The sequence below is a fragment of the Helobdella robusta genome (genome assembly GCF_000326865.2).
Source record: "Helobdella robusta unplaced genomic scaffold HELROscaffold_35, whole genome shotgun sequence".
Classification (NCBI taxonomy): domain Eukaryota; kingdom Metazoa; phylum Annelida; class Clitellata; order Rhynchobdellida; family Glossiphoniidae; genus Helobdella; species Helobdella robusta.
In genome coordinates this window covers 1,984,702-2,005,818 of record NW_008704704.1, presented here as the reverse complement: position 1 = coordinate 2,005,818, position 21,117 = coordinate 1,984,702, and the positions used below count along the sequence as shown (strand labels likewise).

The following is a 21,117-nucleotide window of genomic DNA, read 5'->3' as shown; positions in this document are numbered from 1 at the left end:
TAAAACCAAACTCCACGCCGGCCAATTTCGTCAGTCAGATTTATAAAAGTAACTCAAACAACAGTAACCAGGGTTTTGTGAATATCATCAAACCACGATGTACACCAATTAGAGAGGCGGTTGATCCAGCAAAATATTTTATACTAACGGATGAATCAGATGGAACAAAATATGCTTGCTCAAAATGCGGAAATGTTTATAAATGGAGAAAATCATTGAATAAACATTGGAAAGAAAAGCATGATGGTGAAACACCTTCTTTAACATTACAAAAAGAAAGAAATGTTAAATTCTCACAACCGCGATTACAAAAACATCCCGTGTTTCAATTAAATCCTGTGGTAAACTCTAAAAATTTTGTCATACAAACCACTCAAAATGTTGAAAAAAATCATTTAAAAACTCAATATTCTTGCGCCGGATTGTTTAAAACAACACCTCTTATAAATTCTTATGTTGACAGTTCTGATAATACAGTTCAATTCAAAAATGCAAGTTCTTTGCCATTGGAATTTTGTCAAAAAAATAGTTTGTCTGACGGTATTTTGATTTCTCATTTCAATTTCGTTCCGACACAAACTGTTGTTCCTTTTGCAGCACATAGCCACTCTTTTGGAACTAGCGATTACAATGAAGTTTTAGATCTGTCAATGAAATCTATTTCGTCTCAATTAAATTGTTCAGAGAAACCCCTTGATTATTCTGTTAAAGCAAAATTAAGCCAAGAAAGTAAAACGGATTTGAGGGTAATTGATTTGAAACTTTTGAATGTTCAAACAGAACTTTGCAAAGAATGTGGTCAGTTATTTGACAATAAACAACAATTAAATGCACATTTTCTATCATACCATATTGATGCTTTATACAAAATTGCTGACAAAAAAGTTACAACCAGTGAATACAAAAAAGATAATAATGAAATTTGCGATAATTTTTCGAACAAAATTAATTGCAATGAATGCTTTATATGTGATCAATCAGAAAATTGTCTCTTGAAACTTTCTAAACATTTTGAATCAGATCATGCGGAAATTGAGCCTAATCCATACAAAATACTTTTGAATTTGAGCTCTACTTTGGAGTTCAAATCAACAAATGATTTAACTGAAATACATCAGAAAAAGCCAGAAACAAATGAACTTTTGTTAAGAGAATTGGAAAATAATACTGGTAATGCTTTTAACATAGCTAACCAAGAAACTGCTATTGTCATTCCTAAAGCACCAGAAGAAAGTGACACATCAGTAAACACAACATTACATTCAAAAATTATTTTAAATAATTCCGATAGAAAACTTATAAATGAACTCACGATAAAATTTTCATATGAATCTGGAGAAGAATCGCTAACAGATAATAATAAAATAGTTTGTTTATCTCAACCAAAGATTGGAAAACATAAAAAAGAAACAACCAACGAAGTAACTTTACCGTACGAATGCAATCTTTGTGGATACAAAGCTCGATGGCCATCAGAAATGACGCAACATATGAAAAATCATTCCGATGAAAAACCGTATCAATGTCCACAATGTTCATACAGGTTATGTTTATGTACTACTACGAATTTTTTCATAAATTACAAATTATCAAATTTAAATGTATTAACCTTTAATAAAACTGCTTACATTAACATTTATTTGTTTAGTCTGGTTTTTGAATTTAATTATTATTTTCTGCTCATCGTTAAGTCACATACAGGCATTTTTTTCCAAAACTTGAATTAAGTTACATTGAGCTACACTGTAATTTTTTTATTTAATTCGCATAATAACGTTTTTATAACATATATATATATATATATATATATATATATATATATATATATATATATACATAATAATAATAATTTATTCTAAAAAAGGAAAAGACAAACTAAATTGCATTTCGATAAATTTTTACCGTTTATTACCACATAAAATTCAGAAGATCTTCAAATAGGAAAATCAAAATTGGCACGTCCATCAACGATGTAAGTATGTTACCAATCAGATGTAAATATGTAAGACCGAATCCATGCTAAAGGTGAGCATAGGAACAAGAACTTCGGGATTATTGTGGTTTCTCTGGGATTTGTAGAAAAATATTTTCGGAAATGAGATTTTTATCACTTGACGGAAATTTGGAATTATGGATAGGAATGGGAAAAGTGATATGAGCCAACTTTTAATAAAAAAACAATTTATTTAAAAACAAACTGAATCAGCAATATTTTATGCAACACAAATTATGGTTATCATAAACACATATACAATTTAAAAGTTGAAATGTCATGACTCATGGGGTTAGGCATTAATGTATTTAAGATATAATTAGATGGTTATTTTCAAATCTCGATTAAGATGTTATCTCTTCAAAACATTTTGATATGTAAAAGCAACGTTTACTTTCTTCTTTTTTTAAGCGCTGCATTATCCTCTCATGAAAATTATTTAACAAATGCTTGATCATCAACCAAAATGGCAAACATCGATTTATGAATTTATGACAATTCATAATTGCCAAAAAATATTACAATCAACTTTGAAAATTTTTTTATTAGAATAAAATTGTCCCGAGAAAATTTGAACCCTTTTTTATTTTTATACAGTAAAGAACATACTTTTTGATGTTTATTCAATTAAAACTTTCTTTCATTAATTTTCTTTTTGCTTAAAATATTGGTAAATGCAAACATATGAGATGGGAAATTTAAAAATTGAGATGAGAAAAATAAATGAAATACGCGAAAATGAAGTCCAAAAATAGGGGACGTAAATTTTACGGAAAATTGTTATAAATTTGAATTCCCGCTCATCTTTACTGTTAAATTGCTAAATATAAAGAAACAAAGTTAAAGAGTACTAGAGACAACTGCTTGTAAGTGTAAAGGTTTTTAGTAAAAACTCAAAACGGATAAACTCTTATATATAAGATAAGGAAAAACTTATGAATATAAAAGACATTTAACAAAATACAACAGTATATACTATTAATACACAGACTTTTCAAATTAAAAATTGCTATGAAAACTATCACAGACATTTAACAAAATATGTTAACATTAACATTCATATATGAACATTCATTCCGACAAGAGTGCCTAATGATTAATAGAAACTTTAATAACAACACTTACCCTACCAATAATTACCAAAACTAATTATAATTACTTTAACGAGAACTTTAATAAAACAAGCCCTTGTTTACTCAACCTATATTAGGGTTGTTCAAAAAATTTTTTTTTAATATTTAAGTGCACACCCCTTATATTTTTTCCGTAGCTGAAAGTTAGCATGTGTGCAAAATTTCAATCAATTCTGACAATATTTCAGAAATTACTCAATGACATTCAGTTTTTCATCATATTTAGCATAATAGTGAATATTGGTCTGTGCTGCAATTTTGTGATTAATGTTTATTTTGCAGTAAAATGGACAACATTCTTGTGAAAATCATTTAAGATTTAACAGTTCAACAAATTTATAATCCAACTAACAAAATATCCAACACTAAACAAACAGTTCTCACAAGGTTCAGGCAACTTGATTATACCAAACGAAAGTTCAGTACTGTTAATCTTTGATTGAGAAACTGAATTAAAATCAACTTGAGCCAATCAATGTACTTAGTTTATGTTTTTCTGTTGATCACTCAGTCACTGAGTACGTCGAATTCACAACATAACAGCAGCTGTATCAGTTTTTGCAGTTCTGTTTTATTTTTGGTTATAGACTGGTTAAAATTTGTCATGATTGCAACAGTGCGTTCTGCAGCGTCATTAGCAACCTTAAGTGACTTCACAGCATTTGCTACTTTTGGAAACTAAGGAAGATCATTCCATGAGTCTAGTTCAGTTTCACGCAGGAAAGCAATATCCATTCTAAGTGATAACAATGAAGCACGAAATGCACCTGATACTACATGGACGGACATCTAAATAATACACCAGGACGGACAAGCGTTTTAACTAGGTTACATATCTAGACGGACAGTTAACCTATCGTATTCAGCACGTATGCTATCGAAATTGTAATAAAACACAACAATAAATTCAGTTATTCATTTTTTTTTCTTTTCCGTTATTTTAACGTTAGATAAAAATTTAACATAATTTTTGTTTAAGCAGTTAAAAAGGGATTTGCACAAATATAATTGTATATCATGGGAATTATCACAATAATTAGATAAATAAATAATAAAGAAGAAAATTTTTCAAAATTCGTTCTTTCATTTATCCTTTGAAAAAAAATACTTGGATTTTTGCATTTAAAAATGTATTAAACAGTTGTTCAGATTTTTTCATCTCCAGAAAAATACTGAATATTCTTAAACATGTTGTCCAGGCATATTCAGTTGGAATAAGTCCTTCCCTATTGACTTGATTCAAATACCTGAAATCTGAATTTAAGTCATTTTCCTTTTCTTTAGAGATCAAATCTCATCTTTAAATAGTCATTGTCTGATAAGCCTGTATTATGTTGAAAATTTTGGTAATTTTTTAAAAGTAGATATTGGTGGCAATGCAACCTTTTTAATTGATATATCTTAGATATTTAAAAAATCTATCTGAAAATTTTTATTTATTAAATTTAATCTGTGAGTTTCAGAATTGAGTCGCTGTTTGATGTGGCCAATCTGGTTGGTCTTTCTGATTTTGATGTGCTTAAATATTTTGGTGCATTTTGAAATATTGAAGGCACAGCTTTTGGCTTTAAATGTTTAACATTTTTATTTGACCTTGCTTTTTTTCTTCTTTGATTGGAATCTATTGATTCATGTGTAAAATCATTTGTTTGAAAATGCAGTGAACAAACTTTTGAATATTTGGTCGGTTCAAAATCTTGACGAGAATTTGCTTTCATCCATTTGCTGCAAAACTTAAGAATATCTATGGATGCTGATTCCAGTATTTGTGGCCTCATCATAACCAGTTCTACATCCAAATATTGAGTATTTGAAAAAGATTTTTTAATTTTTTCTGTAATTAATAAGATAAGTTTTAAATTTTTAGTTCATTTAAAATTAGGAAAACATAATAGTTTTAACATTAACGTCTTTCAAATTTAGGTTTGCGATTAAATTAGAAATTAAATAAATTTTTATTCTATTAATTGTAAACCTAACGCATAACGACATAATTAAATTCAACTTGTACAAATAAAAATCCATTCTAACTTCTAAGCACTATAACGATAATGGTTAGCACTAACCGTGCGTGAAAGTTTAAGTAAATTAATCCGCGAATTATACTATAGTTTAAAATTATATAATAAGTTAAACAGCATAACGAAGCATAGAATTGTATGCTTGTAAAAAAAATTTATTTCAGTTTTCCGTCCTGGTGTTAATTATTTAGAAGTCCATGCTGATGCTAGATCATGCAGTGATTTGCTTTTTACCTGTTCCAGTTCACTTGCAAGATATTTGACACCTCGCATACTTCAGTCAGAATCTACTGCAGTCATTGCTTCCACTATTAACTGCTTCTCGACAATTTCATTCTTATTTGTAAACAATGACAGCTAAACCATTTCTGTACGTGGTTCTTAAACTTTTTTGTGCCTGCACTTGCTACATTCTTGTTGATTTCAAAGTATTGTTCAATTTTGCCCAGAAGTTGTAGGTATTTGACTGATGCATCACTGAGTATTGGAAACAACATCCATGCCGGCACATATATATGTGTTGCAAATAGGCAGAATTCAGTTAAACTTTTTGTTTCAGTTGCTGTTAGCTTGAATTCATTGCGGAACAAATGCATTCTGAGACAGTAGATCACTTTGGCCATCCATCTGGCCATCAATCCATTCGTGTGATATGCTCCAGGAACACGGTAATGGTATTTCCCATCAGTCTGCATTGGATAATCCAGCACTAAGCGACAGAGTTCAACAAACTCTTTGTAATCCTCTCGTGGGATGTATAAGCTGTCAGTGAAAAAAAACGATGTCAAAAATGGTACTGTGTCAGACCGCATCATCTGTAGCAATGAGTGGTTCATCCTGTCATGGCTTGTGGTTTGATTGATTTATATTTGCATTTTAATATATCTAATATCTATGTTTTCAATTAAGTAACCGACTTTTGATACTTTCCATTTATATTTGCAATTGGTTTTGAAATAATGAATTATCACATTTTTATATAATTTTGAGATGCATGAGCAACCTTTAAATTTAATTTGACTTGTCTTATTTATGTTTGTAAATTTTTAGGACCCAATGGAAACTTTTCAGAGGGTGTGCACTCAAATCAGAGAAAAAAATTTTCCCCCCATTCTAATGTGAACTTGTGAACCACCCTTATATATATATATATATATATATATATATATATATATATATATATATATATATATATATATATATATATATATATAAAGAGATGATCAACCTGTTGATCGTCGATATTATTTTGTAGGAAAATTGAAATGACAAACTTTAAATTTGTTAATGCCAACAATTCGGTAGAATCCATAAAAAACTGTATAAAATATGATCTCTTTTCATTATATTATTATAAAAAAATTTATATTCATGTAGCGCTAGTGAGTTATAGTTCAAAAGCGCTAACAACATAAAAAATTACAAAACAGATAAACACATTGTCATAGAAATCAATATCAATCCATAATCATTAAAACAGTTCACTGAACAAATTCTTGTCTAGTCTTTGTCATGACCCTGATTCATTTCTTCATGTAACGTGTTTCACCAAATATCCAATCTCGGACTTTAACATTTTTAGGCCATGAACTGTCCTTTAATACAATATCTGCATAAACGAAACGATGTAGATGGACGCGAATCATCAGGCCTAACCTCATTCATCCTCACTTTAAAAGCCGGATAACGTGATATTGCTTTGACATTAATCGATTTGGGATGCTCAAGAACATCTCCCGCGACCCATCTATTTATATTGCTGACATGAAATATTCTTTTCCACGTGAAAATTTTTCTCGCTGATAATTTTGAAACACCAGCAGGCTGGGAACCAACAGCTTCATTAGAAGATGCGTTTTATTGCAGCAACCGCAGCTTATTTTTCACTGATGTGAAATTATTATCACTAATATTTTTTAAAACAACATCGTTTTGTTTAATCTTTAATATTTCTTTAGATATTTTATTTCATTATTTAATTTCATTTTCAAACTTTGATTTTCCAAAAAAAACTTTATTATCTAGTTTCATTTTTAGATCTTTCATAACACCGACCTCGACTGATTTATCAAACGATTTGCTGCACATTTGATTTCAAATCGTTTATATCTTCCCCTTTGACAGAATTTTCAACAATTAGCTGAACGCCATTTTTCATTTCATCGAGGATATCTACACTTTCGTCAAAAATTTTCACAATGGCTGATTCAAACATGCTCATACCTTTCTCGACACCAAAAAATAACCTTCACATCCCTCAATCCTAACCACCTAAGAGGTAACAAAACTTGAAAACTTTTCCTGCATCGATTGTCAAAAATGTGCTTCACAGCAGCAATAAATTCCGTAAACAAAATAGCTAGGTAATCCGAACGGCAGCTTCTGAGCCTCACGCAATCAAAGTTTTTACTTGTAATAGCCTCTTCGACTTTAGAAAAAGTTGATTAACGTATTTTTATAATTAATTTATGTAATAATTAAAGTAATGCAATTCCATAAATATACCAAAAATTCATCTGGTGTTTCTGCTGGAGTTTCTTCATTTCACGGCCACCTTACATATATGTATATATGTGTGTGTATATATATATATATATATGTATATATATATATATATATATATATATATATATATATATATATATATGTGTGTGTATTAAGGATGCACCGAAGTTCGGCCCGGGCTCCGGCCAAAATCCGGCTTTTTTATCAAATCCGTCCCCGGCCGGATTTGGTGGTCGGATTTAAGCGTCTATCGACATTTAAAAATGTTATAAATAGAAAAAAATTGGCTCCGGCCAAATTCCGGCTTTTTTATCAAATCCGTCCCCGGCCGGATTTGGTGGTCGGATTTAAGCGTCTATCGACATTTAAAAATGTTATAAATAGAAAAAAATTTCATTGAATTCATTTAATTTTATGTCAATAAGTTAAAAGCTAAGCATGCATGACACATAATAACAACATCACTAATTGTGAAATGAGCTGGACAATTTTCTTTGTGCTATAACATGGGTTATGCATAAATTATGAGCTGATCTTTGTGTAAAAGAACTTGTGCACGTGTTTATACTATATAATTGTATATGACGGATCATATAGCTACATAATATATATTTATACATAGAGATACATAAGCGCATAATTTAAGAACATGGTATGTTAAAGGTTAGGCTAGGCATACATGACACATAATAACAACATCACTAATTGTGAGGTGAGCTGGACAATTTTTTTTGAGCTATAACATGGGTTATGCATACATTATAAGCTGATCTTTGTGTAAAAGAATTTGTGCACGTGCATACATGACACATAATAACAACATCACTAATTATGAGATGAGCTGGACAATTTTCTTTATGCTATAACACGGGTTATGCCTAAATTATAAGCTGATCTTTGTGTACAGAATTTGGCGTATCACACAACTTATTAATATATTTGAATTAATTAACTATTTGCTTGGTGTTATTTTTTGATGTTCAACATGTAGATAATTGTAAATATGAGTATTTTTTATAACGTATGTAAAATGGTAACTAAAATCTGGCCCCGGCCGGTTTTTGAATTTTAAATTCGGCCAAGTCCGTCCCCGGCCGAATTTGAAAAACCTGAATCCGGTGCATCCCTAATATGTGTATTTATATATATATATATATATATATATATATATATATATATATATATATATTATAACCGCTGAGTAAAAAAGTCTTGTTTTGGTTTAGTTTCAAACCATTGTTTTGCAACTACTTATTGACCCCAGACAAACATTTGACCAATTTGTCCAACTCTGATTTTAAAAAATCTGGTCTGCTCGTAACAATAATTTGTAAGTCGTCCGCAAAAGCATGACCTGAAAAACCAAATGATTCTATTATCTTTAGTACTTCAGATGTATAGATCAGAAATAGAATAGGCCTTAGAACTAAACCTTGTGGCACACCAGACAGCATAACATTAACCTCAGACAATTTACCACCAAATGATACTTGTTGTGATTTACCTACCAGATACGACTCAAACATGACATATCAAGAAAGACTAGCATTGCCACATTTTGTTCATCAATTGCCCCGTACACTTCTGAGAAAACTTGCAAAAGAGCAGTCTCAGTCGAATGGTACTGACGGAATCCAGATTGAAATTTCGGCATTAAATTGTTATTGTTCAAGTAACTGAGTGTTTGCCTGGCAACCACACGTTTGATAATTTTGGATAGGAAAGACAGATTGAAAATTGGTCTGTAATTCCCAACATCATTTTCGTCTAGATTATGTTTCTTCAGCAGCGGAGTTATGATAGCATGGTTGCAGCCAGAGGGAAACTGTCCCACATTCCATCTGCTGTTTATCAGGCCTGCCAAAAATGGTGCGAATAGTTTTATAAACTTTTTTAATACGTGGGTAGGTATTACATCTTGTCGACACGACTTTGTAGGTGAATTTTGAACTAACTGTATTACCTCCTCTTCAGAAACCATAGAAAACGTTAAGAACAAAATATTATTGACACCTGATAGGAAATCTGCTAGGCTCGGTTGAGCATCGTTGTTGACACTCTCTCAGCTTGCTTAACGTTTCATTAAAATAGCACATAAATCGATCAGATGTTAGTTCATCTATATCCGAGCAGGATTTATCGTTACGACCCCTACAGAGAATGCTGTTCACAACACGCCAAAGATTTTTTGGTTTCATCTTATTATCATCAACAATTTTTGTCCAATACTGACAACGTTTTTTAGAGAAAAGTTCCGATTTACTCTTTAAAGCAGTCTTCCATTCATCTTGATGAATCAACTGTGAACTTTTTCTGAACTTTTTTCCATTTTTCTGCACAAACGCTTGACTAACCTGCAATCATTATCAAACCACGGAGCCATACGAACGTTATTGGCGGTCACTGCACGAATAGGTACAACTTTATCGGCAATAGATTTTAACTCGTTATTAAATAAATGCAATTCCTTGTCTAACTTATTGCTTTGACATGCTTTGGAGACTTGAGATTCAAGCACGAGTTTGATGAAGTCATCAACATTTATCTGATTCCATATTTTAGAAACTTTTTTAATTCCAACCAAATATCCTCGAGTCATCGATAGTTCAGTCCAAATAAAACTATGATCAGAATAAATTCTACTTGGATGGACTAAACAATCATGAACTGGAAAAACCTCAGAGGCCACTATCAAGTCTAGTGTACCACCACGTAGATGTGTTGGTGCTTTTGCATGATTGATGAGTTGAAAATGATCGAAGATATCATTTAAATTAGCAGCATAAGGATCATTCGTCTTTTCAACGTGAACATTAGTCTCCGGTTAAAATATTTCGAGAACTGAGTACTGTAATGTTTTCCAGAATAGAAATCAGTTCTTTAAAAAACAATCCAGACAGCTGTGCAGAGCCCGGTCGGTAAATAGCGAGCAAAATAAACTCCTGACTATTAACTGTAAACCTGACCGCCAAAACTTCAAATGTGTTGACTGTGGGTAAGGCTATTTTTTACATTTTCAACCTAGACAAAAAAATATTATCAAACCACCATGGAGAAGGTCGTGATCTCTCACACAATCTACAAAGCGGTAACCAGGAGGAGTGGACAACGCAATGGAGGGATTTTTTGATGAACCATGCCATGATTCAGTGACAACAAAAATATCCAAACCATCACTGATCAAATCATAAATGAGCCAATCAATATTTTATTTAATAAACCCAAATTTATTTTAAGCACACAAAAATTATTATTAGTCCGATCATTTTCAATTCCACCAGTATTTCTACCAACAGCACCACCTTTCATTACATTGTTACTACCTACCTTTTTACGATCATTAAAGCCACCACTTTTATTACGATCATTAGGGGAAGATGCCATAAGATGAGACACTTAAGGAATTTGTAAGATATTAATCTAGAGACATTCTTCTTTAATTATATTTAAAAAACAAAATTTTATTTTGAAAACTCATTTAAAATCCTTTTTAAAATCCTTCGCAAAATATTAACGAAATTAGAAAAAATTGAAAATATTTAACCAAAAATCAACCGCGATTAACAATAAAAATATTTTGCGTTACCTAGATAGAAAAGTAAGCAATTGACATATTAATAATTTATTCAAAGCCAAAAATTGCAAAATAAATTAGAAAGCGTCTCTTCTTAGAAAGCGTCCCATCTTATGACATCTTCCCCTACCATTGAAATCATTGCCAGTGCTTTTCATCATTAAACATTTATTACCGTTGAGAGAAGAATCCAAATAATCGTTTCCTACAACCCCAAGGGTCAGGCTGAGATCACCAAAATCTTCACCACCAACAACATTACAATTATTATTCAAATTAAAACTAACAACTTTTATTATAAAATTGCCACCACCATCTTTACCACCAACTCTATCACTTCCACTAATATGACCATAATTTTTAAAATCATTAACATTACAATTTGATATCGAATATTTTTTAGTAACACCACCACGGCCATCATCACACCCACAAGCATTACCATTAAAACTACTACTATCAATACTCATTGTCGTCAGACAGTCACCATGAATGCCATCATCACCACCAATATATATATATATATATATATATATATATATATATTGGGGTTCAGACTGTCGTATATACAGTTAAAAATATCACCTCATTTTCCGCATTGTTGAGTTTGTAACTAAGTTTTTCAATTTTTTCGAACAATTAATTCATCGATTTATTCAAATTAATAATAAAGTTTCTAACTATTTTAGACTGCATTTTTCATATATACATTTAAATAAAAGCTTTTTTTCGGTAACATTTACCATCATCATTGTAATAGAGTTTGTGATATTGTTTTATGTAGTTCATCTGGTATTTATAGTATTTTTAACAAAGGAACTCTAAATTCCATTGTTTCTTTGTGTGAGTAATTTTGTTGTTGGTAGGATCGTTACATCCTGTTGTTGGATGCTTATTATATGGTTTCTATTCTCTGGTATTGATTCGGCTAGTCAAATCAATACTTATAGAATACGACTAGCCGAAGCAATACTCATAGAACAAAGACATCCGATAATAAATGTTCAACAACGGGCAATTAGAACTCTTCCTACCAATAAACTTAGAAACAGAGGAATCATCGATAATGAAAACACCTCAAAGTATTATATTTAATTAAGCAATCGACGAAAGCTGTATTATTAAATAACGAATATATTATCCCAAGCAAAGAACGTCTTTGCTTCTGATGAAAACAACTGCACCAGTAAACCAGAATCGATAATGGATATATATTGGATTAGAACTGTCATAAATGCATATATATATATATATATATATATATATATATTATATATATATATATATATATATATATATATATATATATATGTGTGTGTGTGTGTGTGTGTGTGTGTGTGTGTGTGTGTGTGTGTGTACATATAGAACAGAAAAGCTTTTTTCGGTATTCCTATACCATCTTCGGTGTTCAGATTGATATGTTGTGGTTCTGCCCAGATGCTCAAATATTTTTATACTGTGTCTATTTATTGGTTCCTTGTTTTTTTAAAGTGAATATTTAGTTTTAAAATCTTCAACAGCGTAAAATATAACACTTTTACGTGTTTTCATTATCGATAAATAAAACACTTCTATGTGTTTTCATTATCGATAATTTCTCTGTTTTAAAATTTATTGGTAGGAAAAATTTCAATTGCCCGTTGTTGAATATTTATTATCGGATGTCATTGTTCTATCATGCATAAAATAAACAAAAATTTTGGTTTTGAACTAAAGAAACTTGAAAATGATTTTCGATCAACGTTAGAAAAATCGAAAAGTTAAATTGGAAGTTAACTAACGCCGGACATGTGATTTTCATCAATAATTTCATTTTTGACAGTATATATATATATATATATATATATATATATATATATATATATATATATATATATATATATATATATGTATTTATATTTCTTTTATTTATTTATTTGTGCGTGTGTGTACAATAGTTAATTGAATTTTTAACTACCATTTTTAATACAAAACTTTTTTTACAAAATAGATCCAAATGGAAGTGGGATGTAGTTAAACATTTGAAACGATGTGGAAGCAACAGAGATAATTGTGATAATAGTTTGCAAAAGAGTCTGAAATTATTTTCAAAACCTATTGTCGATGAAATGTTACTAAAAGCTAAACCTCATTTAAATGAAACGGGAAATTATTCTAAATTAACCACTTCATCACCTTGCTTAAGAAATGTAATTGACAAATCAAGTGTTATTTTAAACGACAATAAAAATCTATATGGACATTCAAAAAATGTCATAGTTTCCCACAGTGAAGCAAGTTTAACGACATGTAATAACTTTTCAGATTGTCAAGACTTAGCGTCCTTTTCAGATCAATCGCAATGTCAACAATTAGACTTACATTCTTGCGTACGATGTCAATTTGTTGGTCAGAGTTCTGCTGAACTCAGAAGACATTCCAGAGTTCATTCTGATGAAAAACCTTACTGTTGTGAAACTTGCGGATATACTTCGAAATGGAAATGCGATTTAAAAAAACACATAAAAACATACAATCACGTTTTTACAAAAAGGTTAGAAAATGCAAATGATTTCAACCTGGGTTACAAAAAAATGGTTGATGTGAGCTCTGCTTTTAAACAATTCAACGCAGATTTGTTATCTGACGGAAGACTGAAGTGTAAGACATGCACCTTTGAAACGTTTACGTTATGTGTTTTTTTTAAACATCAACTGAAACAATGTTATTCAAACAAAACTGAATCAACTATAAATATTAATTCGGATGAGTGCAATACCGGGAAAAAAACGTTTTTGTTAAGTTTAGGTTTGCTTCTATGCAGAAATCAAAACACTGAAGTGAAATCCTATGAAGAAACATATAAAAACACCTTTCCAAATACTGGTCTTTTTAACATTGATACATTTCAACCACATGTATTAAATAAAACATCATTTAATATACAAACCAAAGTAAAGAGGAATCAAATTAAAGTTACTACCACTGAGTCTGAAGAGCAAGTTGGCATGTCAAGACGCAAACGAAAATTACGTTGTTGTAGTAAGTGTAATTATTTTACTGACAACTTAACTACATTACAAAGACATTTGACCAAACATGGAAACGGAGGTCGTTACATATGCTACCATTGTGATTACAGTGTTAATCGCCAACACGTTCTAGAAAATCATATGTCGTCAGCTCATGAAGATGAATGTCATGATAAAATTGTCAGTGGTGAAATTAATTCAGAATTGAGTGATTCTAAATTTGAAATCAAATATAAAACGAATCTGTTGAGCAATAATTTTAAATACTCTTCAAAGATTTTCCAGATGAAAAAAATTGAAAATCAAAAAGATAAATTAAAGTTGATAAATAAAAATGAAAAACAATTTTTCGGTTGTTGCAAGTGCTCTTACTTTTCAAACAATTATATGAAAACTGTATATCATATCAAGCAGCACGGTTCATTAATGAAAATTTCATGCTTCCCGAGTGATTTTAAGCGTAATCGTGATAAATTTGTAAAGAAACGTTTAAAGTTTACGCATGGCCAGCAATTTGACCCAAAATTAAAGAGAAACATTTTCAGAAGCAGAAATAGTAAATGCATAATTTGCGGTTACACTTCTTTTAGCAGTTTTAAAATGATTATACATAAGCTGAAAAAATTGTGTTCCAATATCCATAAATCACAACATAGACAAAGAAAAACTTTGGAAATATTTTAAAATGGCTATGAATTTTTCCTCAAAACAAAGAATTTTACACATAAACACAAAATCAATTTTATTTAAAAAGGTTTTGTAAATTTTGTTTTAAAAATGTTAAAATTAATTTTTAAAATATTTTTACTTCTTTGATAGATTTACGGTGCTGGTATTTTTTATATCGATTTGCTTTTATATATTTTTTTTATTTATATTCTTACCCGAACATTTAAATTTATCTCAAGTGCCTTAACTTAAAACATTTGTTTTAATGGAAAAATTGTAAATTTTAAAATATTTCATTCCATATTTTTTAAACTGCTCGAAATGTAACTTACACAATTTTTTATTTCACCCCAGGTAACGGAAAATTTTTTTAAAAAACTGTGACTGAAAATATAATAAAACTTGTAATTTAAAAAATTAGTTCTCTATATTAAATTAAAAACAAAGCAAAAATCGTAAAACACCATCAAAATAAAAAATATAAATTTTTACTAATATTTTTACATCTTGACGGACTCAATTTTTGTCATCACATTAAAACTTCCAACGAAATAACTTATTTCTTCCAAACTTCATTGAATCTTCCATTTGAATAATTTTTTCAAATAATAAATTCACTTTCTGTCTACATCCTAGAAGTTTAAATTTTTTAATTTGTAGATATTATAATAATACAAACTACGGAGAATGCATTTTTTAAATTACATAACATACTTAAAAGAATGCAAAAGAAAATTTAAAAAAATGCTTAAAATATAAAATACATCGAGAGAAAAGGAAAAAATGGAATCAATGCAATCAATTAGTTTATAAAAGCACCATTTACTATTCTCTAAACACTCTACTTATAAACTCTATAATCTAGAATAGGTGGTCTGTTCTATCTAAGTTCTTCAAAAAAAATTTCTCGCTCATCTTTTTTTGCTAAATAACATCATGACTTTTTTGTAAATACAAAGAAATCTTTAAGAACATCTAATTCTCATTCTACTCCTCAAAACTTTACTAAACTTACTACTGAATCTTTTTCTGTATTTACTCCTATAAATCTTTTAGTAAGTTACTAAATCTATTAATTCTGTCATCTACAACTTTTTCTCTAGATCTTTTCTTTCTAACTTACCTAAAGAATTTTTTTCAATATTTTATCCTATTTTTCAAATTAGTTAATTTTTCTTTCTCTTGACTTTTCTTCGGCTTTTAATACCGTTGATCATACTAATCTCTTGAGGCTGCAAGATCATTCTACTAATATTACTGATTTTTGTTTATCTTGGGTTTCTTCTTATTTCTGTAATCGTTTTTTTCTGTTGTTCTTAATAATTCTACTTTTACTTTTTAGGTAACCCAACGTTCTATCCTTGGCCCTCTTCTACTTATACTCCACACTTCTGAACTACGTATTATTAATAATTTTTCTTTTATTAGTCAACTATATGCTGATGCTTCTTATATTTCTTCTTTTCCTCCATCTAACCTCAATAGTGTTCTTCATAATCTATCTCTTTGTCATTCTTCAATTATCGCTTGATCTGACTCTATGTGTTTTAAACTTAATCCTGAATTCAAATTAATTTGTTTTAATAAATCTAAACACTCTATTACTATTCCTTCTTTTATCTTACCTGATTCTAAAACTTTTGATGTTTCTCACAAGTTTTGTAGTTTAGGCTTTATCTTTGATTCTAGCATGTCTCTTTTTTCTCAGATTAATAGTGTTGCTAGAAGTTTTTAATTTCACTACGTAGAATAAAAAAAACTTTTGCCTTTTCTTGACGATCTTGCTCTTCTTCTTGTTATTTCATTAGTTTTATCTAAGTTTGGTTATTGTAACTTGTTTTACTATGGTCTTCCTAATTCTACACTCTATCTTTTAAGTAAAGCTCTGCTCTGCTGCTCGTCTAGTTGCTCGAGCCCCCTTTTTTTCTCATATATCTCCAAATCTTGCTTTCTTGCATTGGCTACCTATAAAATAAAGAACAATTTTTTATATTTGCACATTAATGTATAAATCTCAATCTAAATTATTTCCTAAGTACTTATCAAAAATATTAATTGAACTTAAATGCCCTGGTTTGCGATCGTCTTCTTGTTCTCACTTCTTAACTCGTGTTGAACACTCTTTTGCTAAATCTGCGTTTGCTTTTTCTGGCCCTTTTCTCTAGAACTCTTTACCTCTTTATCTGACTACTTTTCCATCATACGAATTTCAGAGCGGATCTCAAGACCCATCTATTTGCTAAGGTCCCTGAAGAGCACTGTTGAACATCGCGGAAATAGCGCTTTATAAACTAATTGATAGATCGATTTATATTCTTAGCATACCTATGTTGGCCCTTGAACGCAGCCATATATATTTTCGGTGCGCTTTAGAGTCTGGCGTCATTGTTTAGTTTCCTTGAAAATCAAAATCAGCAACATTTTGAATAATAATTTAATTTTCGTATGGATCCCAAGCCACATAGGAATCGATGGTAATGAAAAAGCAGATAGAGAAGCAACTATGGCACGTTCACATAGAGAAGCAACTATGGCACGCTCACAACCAATTTCTTATGTTCCATCTACATTGGTATTAAGAAATTTATAGAACAAAACATTAATAGAAAATGACAAAACAATTGAAATGAAATAAACACTTTTTTGAAACTAATACAAAATCAAAAAAACCAATAACTTACTAGGTTCGATAGAAATTTCCAAGTTGAATTAAACAGATTAAAAATTTGGCACACAAAAATGACACTGCAATAGATTCCGAAAAAGAAACCACCACCAAACTTATGATCAATGTATAACTAGATTATCAATTCAATACATACTAACAGATTGCAAAAATTATAATCCACTCAAATATAAATGCCCTATTCCAAATAAGTTATCAGAAATGTTTGTCAACCTAGATCATATCCAAACTAGGTTAAAATTTCTAATCGAAATGACATCATAAAGAATATATATGATATTATATTTATATATTTGTCAACCAAAATCATATCCAAACTAGGTTGAAATTTCTAATCGAAATTGACATCATAAAGCATATATAAAAAATAAATAGAAAAAATAATAAAAATAAATAAAGTTTTTCCAGTCGCCGTAAAAATTTGAACAGATGAATAAACAAACGAACCATGAATAATTATTCATCTAGTTCATCAAATTTAGCAATTTTTGTATTTCAATAGTTTATTCATAAATATTTATTCATTTTTTAAAAGTTTTTTTTATCTTGAAAATTTAATAATTGATTTATTTCATGCATTTGCATAATATTTCAGCATATTTAATCTTTTTTCTGGTGTCATATAGCCACGCTGAGTTGAGATCGGGAAAGGCCTTCCTCTGAGTATATGTAATTTTATAAAGAAAACGCCCCAGCACCTGCCTTCGTTAAAACAAACGTTTACATGTACGTCGTGCATGCATAGTAGCAGATTTAAAAATTATATTTTATTACAAAACCACTTAACTATATTATATAAGAAGGAAAATATCGTTGTTTTACAATGTAAGAGTTATGTCATTTTGTTTGAACTTTTGCGAGCAGCATTTGTAAATTTGTCGGCGAATGCTCGCGTGTTTTTTTTTTATAAATTGACATAATTTGAAAGATTTTAAACCTTTTTGCTGATTTTTTCAAAGTTTGTTACTGGTTTAATCAAAATCGTAATGATAGAAAACAAAATGGCCGGTGATAAATGATTACAGCTATAATCGGAATTGTACAGTTCCCGGCATACCGCAAAATATCTTGTAATATATTATCTCATGGATATGGCAAGTCTCATATATATATATATATATATATATATATATATATATATATATATATATATATATATATTCATACATCGGTTAAAATAAATTTTTGCAAAAAATTTTGATCTATAGAACCAAAACGTCAATGAAAAATTAATTTTAAAAAACATTTAGCTTTTTTTCTATGTTTAGAATATCGTCTAGTTTTCGATTATCGTCATAGCTTCCGTAGTTGAGTTATTACCAAATAAAAATTTCGCTTCAAAAAACTAGCAACATAAGTTTGTAATGTTTGATTGCTAACGTTGCTGGTAAATAAGTATGAAACCACGCTTCCTGTTGTTTACATAGAATAATATTGAAAACTTTAAATTTGGCTCCGCCCGTCATTAATATTCATGACCAACCGATGCGCTTCATTTTATTGTAATTTTATTTTAAATTATTTAACAAATATATTATCTTATATTTTAAATTGTTTATTAATAATTTAGATGCCAAATAAAATAAGTATTTAAATGTAATAGTTAAGCTGTGTAATCTTTTACATGACGTATTTCTGGTCTATGTACGACGTTAGCCAGGCTACGGTTGCGTCGATTTTAGATTTGGACGTCGGGCATACTTTACCTGACTGGTTCAATTTACATCGAGATCTATGCATTGACTGGGCTCGTGTTAACCCTGCACGAATAGGTAGCCCCGGACACATCGTTCAGATAGATGAAAGCTGCATTTCATCTGCAAAAAGATCGAGAAACCGAAATGCACGTCCAGTTAGGACACGCTAGGTTTTTGGAGGCATCGATACGCAAACAAAAGATGCCTTTCTGGTGGAAGTAAATAAACGAGATGCTGCCACGCTGTTGCCATTGATACAGCGACATGTTCTGCCCGGTTGGTTTCATAAAGTTTAATATTTTTAAATTCATTTTTGTTGGTTATGAAATATAGTTCGATTTTAATAATTTTAGGTACAACAGTTTGGACGGATCTATGGGCTGCTTATAACAGTATAACAGCCGTAACCGGTCTAGCCCACCAAACCGTAAATCACTCCATTACATCCCGGGCCGTAAACGGAGTGCATACAAATGGAGTGTAGAATTTGTGGCGATGCGCCAAACAAAAATTTAATTATTAGACGATACTTCTGTTTTGTTATTTATATGAAAATTTAATGTCCAAATTAAATTCCAAATAGTTCTCATGTTTATAACATATTTTAAAAATAATAAATAAATAATGATATTAGAATTTTATTAAAAATTACAAATATAAATAAACGAAACGATTCGGTTAAAATAATCACAAATTGAAAAAAAATAAAGCGCTTCGGCTGGTCATGAATATTAATGACAGGCGGAGCCAAATTTAATGTTTTCAATATTATTCTATGTAAACAACAAGAAGCGTGGTTTCATACTTATTTACCCAGTTGCGTTGGGCTTTTTTGATACTAATTTCCAAAACTACAAGTTGCACTGTTATCCCTCACTATGCTCTGCAATGGATATTCTGATAATCAATCACAATCATTCATTCATATTAATTTGTCTTTACGTTTCATTTTATTATTGTTATAAACGTGATATGTAAATTCATGAGAATGTATGTATACCAAATGTATGACTGCTCATAATTACTGTAATGTAATAACAATAGCTGACAATCATACATTTGAGTACCTTTTTTTGAGTATATAATCATCTAAAGCTGAACCAAATTTCATAAACTTTCATGTTGTTTCTTGAATTTTCATTGTATATATAAAAAATGTAAAAATGTCTGCTTTCAATTTTAATAATTTCTAGTTATTAATAAAAGCTAGAGTAAATTAATGACTCATCTGCCTATATATTGTATATTGTATGCCATGGATATGAAATGGACTGTTTTTAGCAAACTGTGTTAATTCTACATTTAACCAGTGATAAGTAATATTTGAATAAATTTTTTTAATGTATTTTTAATACTTTACTTTTAGCGATTAAAATAAGGATAGTTTTATATTTAAGTGCAAATCATTTACGTAAGTCAATGGCAACTAATTTGACAACAAAGAAGCAATGTTTAAACAAATGTTTAAAAATATTTCACTAAAAATTCTAAATGAAATGAAATATTTCAATAATGGGGTTTGATTTATATTTACAATATTAAAAATTTTTTGTCGTCAGCATAGTTTCAAAAACTAGTTATGAAAGGAATAAAAAATTGAAGGCCAATTGTTTAATGTTTTGAATTGAAAAACAAATTCCAAAACAATGAAGAATTGAAATAACTGTTGATGCATTATTGTAACAATTGTATGAATCAAATTTGAAAACTCAATGATTGAAGTATGTTAAAGTATGTTGAAAATAATGATTTCATAGATAAAAAAAATGAAATATAAAATAATGAAGATGTTAAAGTGACAGGTTTTGTGAAAACATAATGACCAAAT

At 29.7% G+C, this 21,117-nt stretch overlaps 5 protein-coding genes across 5 annotated transcripts; 3 read left to right on the top strand and 2 right to left on the bottom strand.

Moving 5' to 3' along the window:
- Positions 1 to 1,430: 1,430 nt before the first annotated feature.
- Positions 1,431 to 1,727, top strand: HELRODRAFT_83103 (hypothetical protein; the record flags this gene model as incomplete). The annotated part of the gene is made up of 1 exon (XM_009023311.1): positions 1,431 to 1,727. A coding segment is annotated over one exon (297 nt), but the record flags the coding sequence as incomplete, so codon positions are not given.
- A 2,844-nt stretch (positions 1,728 to 4,571) lies between these two features.
- HELRODRAFT_175949 (hypothetical protein) lies at positions 4,572 to 5,983 on the bottom strand (the record flags this gene model as incomplete). Its single annotated transcript, XM_009023310.1, has 2 exons — positions 4,572 to 4,960; positions 5,551 to 5,983. 2 exons carry the CDS (start codon positions 5,981 to 5,983, stop codon positions 4,572 to 4,574), a joined length of 822 nt encoding a protein of 273 aa, XP_009021558.1.
- Positions 5,984 to 7,215: 1,232 nt separating this feature from the next.
- Positions 7,216 to 11,922, bottom strand: HELRODRAFT_175948 (hypothetical protein; the record flags this gene model as incomplete). The annotated part of the gene is made up of 5 exons (XM_009023309.1): positions 7,216 to 7,324; positions 7,416 to 7,575; positions 10,698 to 10,828; positions 10,980 to 11,086; positions 11,908 to 11,922. The coding sequence occupies 5 exons, from the start codon at positions 11,920 to 11,922 to the stop codon at positions 7,216 to 7,218; spliced, it is 522 nt and encodes a 173-aa protein (XP_009021557.1).
- Positions 11,923 to 13,625: 1,703 nt separating this feature from the next.
- HELRODRAFT_127770 (hypothetical protein) lies at positions 13,626 to 14,393 on the top strand (the record flags this gene model as incomplete). The annotated part of the gene is made up of 2 exons (XM_009023308.1): positions 13,626 to 13,759; positions 14,249 to 14,393. Coding segments are annotated over 2 exons (279 nt in total), but the record flags the coding sequence as incomplete, so codon positions are not given.
- A 5,072-nt stretch (positions 14,394 to 19,465) lies between these two features.
- On the top strand, positions 19,466 to 19,773 carry HELRODRAFT_83198 (hypothetical protein; the record flags this gene model as incomplete). The annotated part of the gene is made up of 2 exons (XM_009023307.1): positions 19,466 to 19,565; positions 19,643 to 19,773. Coding segments are annotated over 2 exons (231 nt in total), but the record flags the coding sequence as incomplete, so codon positions are not given.
- Positions 19,774 to 21,117: the final 1,344 nt, after the last annotated feature.